The 10,213-nt window shown below is 35.7% G+C and overlaps 4 protein-coding genes across 4 annotated transcripts; all 4 read right to left on the reverse strand.

Moving 5' to 3' along the window:
• Nucleotides 1-136: 136 nt before the first annotated feature.
• On the reverse strand, nucleotides 137-2,596 carry Tsp_12282 (sorting nexin-18; the record flags this gene model as incomplete). Its single annotated transcript, XM_003366755.1, has 7 exons — nucleotides 2,531-2,596; nucleotides 2,140-2,319; nucleotides 1,820-1,914; nucleotides 1,661-1,751; nucleotides 1,194-1,575; nucleotides 602-645; nucleotides 137-351 (listed from the first exon to the last, which is right to left on the reverse strand). Coding segments are annotated over exons 1-7 (1,073 nt in total), but the record flags the coding sequence as incomplete, so codon positions are not given.
• A 572-nt stretch (nucleotides 2,597-3,168) lies between these two features.
• On the reverse strand, nucleotides 3,169-4,229 carry Tsp_12283 (conserved hypothetical protein). The gene is made up of 2 exons (XM_003366756.1): nucleotides 3,984-4,229; nucleotides 3,169-3,438 (listed from the first exon to the last, which is right to left on the reverse strand). Exons 1-2 carry the CDS (start codon nucleotides 4,227-4,229, stop codon nucleotides 3,169-3,171), a joined length of 516 nt encoding a protein of 171 aa, XP_003366804.1.
• Nucleotides 4,230-6,675: 2,446 nt separating this feature from the next.
• On the reverse strand, nucleotides 6,676-8,221 carry Tsp_12284 (sorting nexin-9). The gene is made up of 6 exons (XM_003366757.1): nucleotides 8,192-8,221; nucleotides 8,090-8,150; nucleotides 7,163-7,212; nucleotides 7,037-7,123; nucleotides 6,891-6,965; nucleotides 6,676-6,711 (listed from the first exon to the last, which is right to left on the reverse strand). Exons 1-6 carry the CDS (start codon nucleotides 8,219-8,221, stop codon nucleotides 6,676-6,678), a joined length of 339 nt encoding a protein of 112 aa, XP_003366805.1.
• A 951-nt stretch (nucleotides 8,222-9,172) lies between these two features.
• Tsp_12285 (conserved hypothetical protein) lies at nucleotides 9,173-9,792 on the reverse strand (the record flags this gene model as incomplete). The annotated part of the gene is made up of 3 exons (XM_003366758.1): nucleotides 9,173-9,306; nucleotides 9,497-9,539; nucleotides 9,662-9,792. Coding segments are annotated over 3 exons (308 nt in total), but the record flags the coding sequence as incomplete, so codon positions are not given.
• Between the last annotated feature and the right edge of the window lie 421 nt (nucleotides 9,793-10,213).

The following is a 10,213-nucleotide window of genomic DNA, read 5'->3' on the forward strand; positions in this document are numbered from 1 at the left end:
TGCAATTCACGTCTGAAATAAAAACTTACCACCACTTAAAAATAAACTACTACTACTACCATCCTTTGTTTTTTCTCATAAATATTATAAATTCAAATGAAATAGCTAAACACAGAGTAAAAATGAAGCAACTCACTTGGAAGTGGTCATCATACGTTTTGCCTGCTCTTGTGCAATAGCATGGAAAGCTCTTACCGCATTCTCCATGCTGCGTGCCATGCGAGCCAAATTCTCCACACGACTCTCGGTCTGCGCAAAGTCCAAATGCTGGCTTGGACAAGAGACAGTGAAAAAGAAATTCCCATCCTTGTATTCGTCTTTTTCCGCCTTCCTTTTTCCTTGCTTCCATTTCTGCACAACAGAAGTGGATAAAATTGGACAATGGGATCAACAAGTCGAAAACTAATCTTCGTAAATTCAACAATATATATATACAACAATACGCATGCATATATGAAAATGAAAAATTTAAGATGAGATTTAAGTGTTGAAAAGCAATATTTTGGAATAAAAGTGAAAAAGTAAATTTGTATTATTAATTTTTCTGTTCACATTAACACGAAATCAACTTTGCACATCAACTACAAAGATCACAACTAACGTCAATTTCATCATCAACAACTACAAGCTTAATTTGATTGAGCTCTGAAGAAATATTTTGTTATTAAAAACAAAAGAACAAAACACATTTACAACATTGTGAACACAAATCAACTAATCACAACTTGAATTGAATTTGTTAAGAGGATTTTATCTTAGAGCAAAGCAATTTCGACAAATATTATGCCAAACTAAAATTTGAGTATGTCAAAATGAAGACAGCTAGATCAGAGAAGACGATCATTGCGCAGTGTCAACTAGCATGGGCATGACAACCCAATTGCCATCGATCAAAACTGACTCTTTTCTTCTCGCTGATTATGCTCCATAAATAACGTCCACTTTCGATTTCACATGATTAAAATTAGCCAAAGTTGTCGTCTGATTGTCTGCATTCATCAGTGACGTGTCACATTAGGAAGCATACAGTATTATTTGTTGCATTCAATTTACTTCCTGTTTGTTATTCTTATTTAAACGCAAATTTTCTACCACTACTAAGTACTGCTTTAAGTGAAAACTTTCAAAACTCACACAGCATCAACGCAAATGCATTGGAAAGAAAAGAAAAGAAAAGAAAATTACAACCACACCTATGCATACCTTTTCATCGGTGCAAGTTAAAAAATGCATCCAAACTTCACAGCGTGACAAAACCGGATGATGGCATATGTAGGAAACCCAAAGTTGAAGCAGATGCATGCGATGCTCGACAAACTCTTCTTCATAGCGGCCGGATACTTGTTTTTCAGGCAGTGGCGGGATGAGCAGTACAGAAAATTTGGACATCAACTGTTCGTGTAGCCAGTCGAAATGCTTGTAACGGCGGCACACTTGCACACCGCTGAACGACGGGGTCAGCTGGTATGTGATGAAACTCTTCAGACCTTTCAACTTGCTCGCTTTCTGCGGCGAAGCCACCTGACAAGTGTACGCTTGGCCTGTAGCCAACCATTGAATTGAATTTTTCGACAACTGAAAAAATTAAAATTCCAACAAAACAATTTTTTATGGTGCAGCAATGTGCGCGCTTGGGCTCCTCCAAACTTCCTCCACTTACCGTTATTTCAAAGCGTTCAGAAATTGGCTGATTCAATTTGCATAGATTGAGAACAAAATTTTCCGTTCCACTTTTAACCAGCTTATTCAGCCTGATACAAAAATGAACACCTCGATCAACCACAATTTCAAAGCTATACAGGACAAAATTGAACAAAACCTGGTGATATTTTTCTTGCTTGTCGTGTCGCCTCGATTGAGACCGCTTTCCACTGATCGAGACGGTTGTCGGTGATGCTCGTCAAATGCATCCGGCTGAAACAAAGCGAAACTTTCGTATATTCGAGTAAAAACCACAAACATGGAACAAATAAGTGAGAGCACATCAAACACGAACGAACGAACAACACACAAAGCAAAGCAACCGCCGACACACCACCAATACTGAGAACAACTACATTGCACTGAACCACAATGCAATCCGAGTATATTATTATTATTATCATTATGAATATCTTAATTTATCACGGGCCAGCCAACCTTTGGATTTTTTTTCGTCGACTTCTTCCTCGATCGTATGCTTGAATCGGATGCACAACTTTCCTGTTGCGTTTCAACAGCGTCAGCCGATGCAACACTGCAAACGCTTCGTCGTGATGCAGTGGTGGTCAGCTGTTCTGAAGTGACCTCCGATGTTGGTACAATTTTGCTCCCATTCCCCTGCATATATTTGCTGATTATTTGAAATCAAACAGCAGAAGAAAAGAAGAAAAATCAAAAGATCACAAAAAGCTTGCTTTCCACGAATGAATTCAGTTTCAGTCGAAGAAAAACAAGCAATAAATGATAACCCACCGATTATTAATGATCGCAAAAAGGATAATGGAGGGAAAAAAAGCACAAACTATTCCGAAGATGTTGGCAGACTTACAGATTCTCTGCGACGTAGGTGACCGCTGGACGAACGTCGACGAACGTGATCAGGCACGAAAAGCATATCCAGCTATTATAAGCTCTCCGAATATTAAAATACAAATAACAAGAGTTCAGATGAAATGAGATTGTAGCGAGAAAGAGAATAATGCTGATGATAGTGATGATGAAGAATAACCTCTGCGAGAGTCAGGGGAAGAAAATGATCCATTGAGCCGGCGCATGCGCCAAAGAGGAGAAAAGAAAAAGTCAAAGATCGACAACAGTCGTCCTTCCCCCTCCCTTTCCCCCAACAAACGACCGCAGATAACAACAGGAACAACACAACACACAGCTGAGCTCGTCAACGCCGGGTTCTTTTTCAGGCAATCGATTCAGTCGAGAAAACACCAATCGGCAGAGAATAATCGTCAATTAAAACAAGTCGAAAGTTCCACACAAACCAACAACGCCCGCAAAACAAAACGATTCCCCTCACTCAAACTTGCCAAGTTGTGAATATCAGAAAATAAAAAAAAAGATCAGTATATAGCAAGATGAATGATCGTGCTGAACAATTGGAGAATATAAAAACAAACAATGCTGAAAAAAGTGGTCTATCACCAGATGGTGCCGTAGTTTGCCCCAAATCAAAAGCTAATTAAAAAACCGACAAGCATTTCTCACTTGGCTCTGCGAGTCATCGGACCAGTCGTCGTCAAATTCGTCAAAGTGCTGCTGCTGTTGTGTATGCTGTTGATTGTTCACCAAGCCGGCAGCGGAAACCACCGAAGCTATTCCGCCACCGGATCCGCTTCCATTGGTCGTGTATTGATCATCAACTGTCGAAGGCCAGTCCAACGTTGGTTCTGAATATCCAGACGGCAGTGGTGGTGGTGGTACCTGCGGAGGAGTGCTTGACACTACCTACAAATCAAAATAACATTCACCTCAACATAAATGTACTAAAATCTGCTTATTTTATAACAATTTTCAAGCAGTAATTCACATAATTTACATGAAATTAATTATATAAAATTACACTGAACAGTCGCAATTTTATAAAGATGCTTTTGAAAAATTATACACAACTTACACAAAAATAACAGTAGTTCACCAGACACACAAAAAAGTCAAGAGTAAGTAAGATGAACACTGGAATCGATAAACAATTTTGCAAAAATAAAAACCAATTTCGTCTCAGAGGGTGACACCAATGATGATACCCATTTCCCTTTATGAAATCACTGGTCCTAACGACCAGTAGAGACCACTAATCAATCAATAGTACATGAGACAAGCCCTGAACCCATCACTTACTGTGCATTGCTTTTCTGAACGTCTGAAACTGCGGTTAATTTATTTAACATAAATTTAAAAATAAAGAATACGAGAGTGGAATTTTAAAATAAAAAAGCAACAAAAAAAACTCATCCACTTGTCTGATATGAAAGCAAAAGCATATAGCCTACGTGGTTCGCAATATCCAACGCGTCGAGTCGAGGGCAAATGGTCTGCCGACGTCTAACCGACACCGGCTTGCGTGCCAGTTGATCAAAGGATGCTGACGTCGAAGCTCCACTGACAACAGAACCACCCCTCGACGTATCTAACGTACGATCAGCAATGGTCAGTCGACGAGTGACCGCTTTCGAGTTCTTGCTTGTACCACCGTCACGAAAACTTCGATATCGGTCGGATACTCGTACGAAAAGCATCTCGACCGAGAACGGAAAAACAATACAAATAGTGAACACGAAATCAAAAGCAGGAATTTAAAGCAGAAAAGAATCAGTAGCGACACGATGTGTCAGTAAATTCTACCAGTCATCTCTCAACTTCCGAAAAGCGCATCAATTTGAATTTGCTGTTTAATTCAAGAAAGTATAAACTGACACACGCATACACGCCTGAAAGCCCTCATAAACAAACATCCACACACACACACAGCATCACAAATAATCTATACATGCATGTGAGCGTGTGCTTCTATGCATGCGAGCGTCTGTTTTCCTGTGTGTAGAATATGCGTGTAGTATTCTGACAGTAATAAAAAACAAAAGAAAAAAACAATCAGATCAGTTCGATTTTTCTGCCATCACAACAAACGGTTCAGTAAAAGCCCCACGCGGGCCATGCGTCATTATTTCTGCGTATGAGCAAATCCGTTTGCAATTGAAAGCTGGCTGATACCAGAAAGGACAAAAAACATATTTAAATCAATATTTAAACGCAAACTCTAGACCAAGCCGTTTTTCCGCTAACAATAATTATACACCTCAGCAGTAGTGTAAGGATGAAATTTTTTCTGACAACAGTTCAGAAAAATTTTCCTCTATTATATATTTTAGTGAGTTTCAGGGCCGCAGTTCAACAACTCCACTCCAGAATGCAGATAAAAAAGTTTCTCATGCATATACAGTGTATGGACGTATACATATATCTATACATACAGATCGATATATGTATATATAGAGATTAATATATTCATTCCAATTACAACGGCATAAATTAAAAAATAAACAGCTTCAACTGAACTTAATGCAAAATAACTGACGAAACAACAAGCCTTCCTCCCTTAGTCATTTTAAAGTTTTTCCTGAAAAACAAACTTCTACTATTTACTTATAAGCAATCTCTTAGCTTTATCTACAAAAACATTATTTTTAAAGCTGTTTGTACGTATACAGTATGGTGCACACTAAAAAATATAGATGCAGAATTTTTCCAGATAAAAAAAACAATAAAATCCCATTTCCGCATAAATGACTTGCAATGCACATTGCTAAGACAAGTTTCAGATGAATTATGACATCTCACGCGCACTAAGATTAGGAAGGATTTCCTACTGCCAATGGAAAATTTCAAATATTTATCAAAATAATGCTTCGTTTACAAGTCCAAATCTGCAAAACGATAAAATAAATTCAATATATGACACAAGAATTCAAATGACAAATCTACCAAAATAGAATCTAGAATATGGAAAAAAAGAAGGAAATAAATATCAGGAAAAAACTCAGAACGAAAAATAAATTTACGCACATTCCCACGAGCACATTCCAATGTCTACAATCGAAATGCGCCGTTTCGTTCAATGAAATATAATAAGATGGAAATAAATTTAAAACTGAAAAAAAGCTGCTGCAAAAAGCAATGAAAAATTAAAAAACCAATTTTGTAAAATGGAAAATAATTAATCTCAACTGCAACAAAAATTCCCAATCTCTTGCATCAATGTAAATCGATCATTCTCTCATTTCTTGTAATAACATAAGATTAAGAAGAATCGATAAAAATCTTATAATTTCAATGCAATACCCACACTCTGTGCAAGGTAAAGCTCGTGAATTAGAAATCAAATAGAACATGTATCACAAATTATGCATAATATTTCAGTAGCCTGAAAAAAAAGAGATAGGAAGAGGACCCTCGTATTACGGTAAAAAAATGAATAAATTTCATCACAAATACCAGAAGAAGTCTACTGTATCTACTGTAATAATAAAATAAAATTGTTAAAGCATGCTTGCAGAAAAATAACAAAAGAACTACGAAACTCAGCGTACACCAGAACTAGACGATGCCTGGGACAGTGGTTTCTTGGAAGAGTCGAAAAGCTCAATACCTTCTCGTTCTATTGACAATTTGTATTGGGCTTTTTTTCTAAGCAATCTTGAGTCCGACTGGCGCCTGATGAATATCATTACAATGGAACAAGAAGCAAAAATAAAAAAGAAAATAATAATAAGAAACAAAATAGCATAAAATGCTAAAGTTCAAAATCACATGAAGTACAGTTGAAACATCTTTCGAGTGTCAGCTCGAACTTAAAAATGATAATAACAGAAATTATTGAGGTTAATCTACTCTCTGTTGGTGGCACTTATTAGCCGAACTTTGTATAAGAAATGTATAATATGAAAACCCATTTTTCAAAGGGGCATGTGTGAAATGTGGTGACCATGCGGCGCACAATCAACTCCGCACCACATGTTTACTTTCAGATACTGTTTCTGAAACGGAATGCATGCTGTTCGAAGACAAAAATACACGTACAATTTATCCATTCCTCATAACTGCCATTCGATTCGAAGTAAAAATAGCAAAATACATACTCGTTCTATTGGAAATTTATAGGTAAGCATTCAAATGACAACTGAATTAAAAATCAATCTGAAACAGCTTCCACTCAGTTGTCTGTAAGCAGAATGTAAAGAAAATCAAATGCAACATTTATACACAATAATTATTATGACAACTGTTAAACAAGAAACAACAATGTATGTGCAAAGTTAAAGGGAAACAAAAAATAATACCGTCTACCCTCCCACTAAGCAACCATTCATTTTAAACAAGATGAGTAAATCATAAAATACCTGTACATACGCTTGAGGGAAAAGCCCATGCTCACCACGACTGTTCAAGCCTTCCCACCAACCGTCGCCAACATCCTAAATATAAACAATTTGAAAACAACATCACTTCAACAAACTAATAAATAAAAGAAACAAAAATGACATACCTGCCTCGTTACGGTAAGATATTCTCCAGTTTGCACGCTGAGTTCACCTGAGCCAGGCTGAGCGTCAAAATCGTACAAAACTTGGACCTACAATGAAATATACTATCAAAATAAAACACATCATACACTTCCAAAAATACTTTCCCAAATCACTGTAACGCTAAAATACTGCATTACTACAACAAAACGAATCAAAAACAATTACAAGTTAAAATATTATGTCGATGAAAATAATAAAAGTTGCAAATCTGCAAGAAGCAGCATTTCTCCAATCGATGTTTAAAAATATCACTAATTATCACCACAAAAAACAATTAAAATTAAAATAACACTTAAAATTGAAAATCTTGTAAAAATACATATTAACAGCTAACATAATTGTGCAAATTGTCAACAATATACATTCACTTTCGCAAAATAACATTCCCATAATGGATGACGTCAAATAATCAAATTGTCAAAGTAGCACAATTTCAACTGATGAGCAGTGTCTAGCTAACCGGCAACTTTTATAGGGCACAGTAAATAATGCACAACAATTTCGGGCAAATAAAATTCGAAGTATCTCTGATTGTTATCTGGTAAATGTACTTAAGCCCCACCCATCTTTACAATTTCACTTAGAAAAGAAAGGAAACTAAGATCTAAAAAAGAAGAATTAAATTCTGTAAAACATAAACAACATTAACAATAAAAAATAAACAGTATAAACAAGTTTCCATCAAAGTATTTATTCTTTTAATGCAGCTACTTTAATGCAAAATTCAATCAACACTGCATCTCAATGTGTTAACGTTCCAACAAAGCAAAACAATTCTTAGTCAAGCGCAGTTTTCTCAGTTATTAAAAATTAAAACTTTCGAAAATTTTACAGAATTCACGTAAAATATAAAAATAATATTCATAAAAAGTTTCATAAAAAATAATTACAGTATTCTGATTTTCAAGATCACCATACTCAATTTCGTTTGTTCTCAACAGAAAAATGTAAACGACGGAATGATGAAATTCAAAAGAGATATATTTTAGAAGATAAAAATAAAAACTACTCACTTTGAGCATCGTGAACTACTTCATCAACGAGATGTGGAACAGAACGGACGTCGATTATGTGCTAAAATAAAAGCAAATTGAAACAAAATAATTCAAGTAAACAAAAGCTGTTTGTCTGCGCAAAGCTGTCATATCACGCGTACAGGGAAATAAATCGTCTAATAAACAAAGTGGAAAAATTCGCTCGCTTGACAGACGGACGACTAGACTACTGAGAATTTGGAGAAGGTGATCTCCACCTCCCAAAACCAAATCATATTGGACAAGATGTGCAACGGAAGTGACCCTGGTGACAATTAAATCACTCAGGCAGTCAGCCTCTTCAGTTGCAAGGTCAAATTAATCACACTGATCAGTAGTAGTAGTATAAATGGAAGCAATTCAGAGAAAAAAAATGAACAACGACATTTTCGATGACGAACAAAGCAGAATTAAGTGGAAGTTCAATTAGCAGTTGACAAAAGCATACATAATATAATATTTGAATTGTATTTTGTCCTAGAAGTTGTGAAATTAGAAGCATCAAAATATCACAACAACATTTTCCAAATCAATCAATAATAATCATGATAATAATAATAATACTTGAAAAATCGCTAATATTTACTTGGAAGCGGTGGTGCATGTTTGGAAAAAGCATTCAAACTACACGTCAAGTTCGAGTTGTCTAGTTTAATTTTATTTTGATGTTAAAAAAGGTTTAAAAATTAAAGTTTTAAAAAATTTGTTGTCAACTAACGAAATCGATAATACTCAGTCTCGAGCAATTGGAAAAACTAGCAGCAGAAGTGAATTGGTTCCGGCAATTGGGAAGATTGAATGAATAAAAAGAAAAAGCACAAGTTAAAGGGTGGGGGGAGGGTGGGGAAAAAGTAATAAACTCACCAGTAGTAGTTGCACACTGCTGAGCTAGTTTGGGGCAAAAAAAATTGCTGGTCAAAAATTACGTACCATCGGTGGCCCTGACGAAGCTGTCAATAAATAAATTGAATTCAAAAAGGAAAAAATCGGTTATTGTTCGTGAGCAATCGATCCAATGCGCACCCTGGACAAGAGGAAATAAGGGGGAAAAAACCAACCCAACTAAGCAGAAGAGGAAAAAACGCTCCAGGTCAACTTGACCAAACCAAGCGTGGTGATCGAGTCTAGACACAAGTGTGAAAAATTATCTTCCTCATTCACCGTATCGTCACGATCAACAACAGCAAAGCAATCAGCTGAACAAGCTCGACAAAACAAATTCAAAGTAGCAGAAAGCAATTAGCAATTAGCAATTTCACAATTATAATAATCAACACAAAATAACCACCACTATATAGAAAAGATTTGGAGAAAAAATAATAATAATAAAACGAATTGGTGCAGTAAATTATTTCCCTCTCATGAACATTATTTAGTCGAAATTACCACTATCACAACGAAATAAGCGAACAAGAAACTCGCTGCAACGCTTAAACTATAAAAAAAACACAAATCTACTACGCATAACTAATAAATAAATAACTGAAGTTCCGCAAAGCATAACCTTTTCATCAACAATGACAATATTAATAGTGAAAACATCATTATAACATGGTTTTCCAAATCAACTTCAACAGAAAAACTGTTAAGCAAGCAAGCATGTAGGAAGTGTTGCAAATGTCGCAGAGCAATCAGCATGCCAATCACGGCACATTTCCCCAAACTTATGCCATACGAGAAAGCTAGATTATTGATCTGTTTATATTCTGCCAAATGAAAAGGGCAATAAGAGTGTAGGCGGAAGAGAAACTTTTCACTTCGTCAACAACTGTATCAAGCAAATAAACACAAGCTACTACTACTACTACTATTTCATACAGCAACTAACTCATTCATAAAAAACAGCAAGCGTAGAAGAACAGAACAACAACAACAACAACAACAATGTTTCTATTCTATAATTCAGAAATTTATTAATAATAAATTGATCGGGCATTAATTATTCAACAATAACATGTGTTTGATTCGCATATTTCATTGAAATAAAACGATTTTATGAAGATCAGAAGAAAAGCAATTTTTCTAAACATTCAATTAATTACCTCATTGCTATGAATAATACTTTTTATCATAATTTCATCCAATAAAATAGTACTGAACAAT

The sequence above is a fragment of the Trichinella spiralis genome (genome assembly GCF_000181795.1).
Source record: "Trichinella spiralis strain ISS 195 chromosome Unknown Scfld5469, whole genome shotgun sequence".
NCBI classification, from domain to species: domain Eukaryota; kingdom Metazoa; phylum Nematoda; class Enoplea; order Trichinellida; family Trichinellidae; genus Trichinella; species Trichinella spiralis.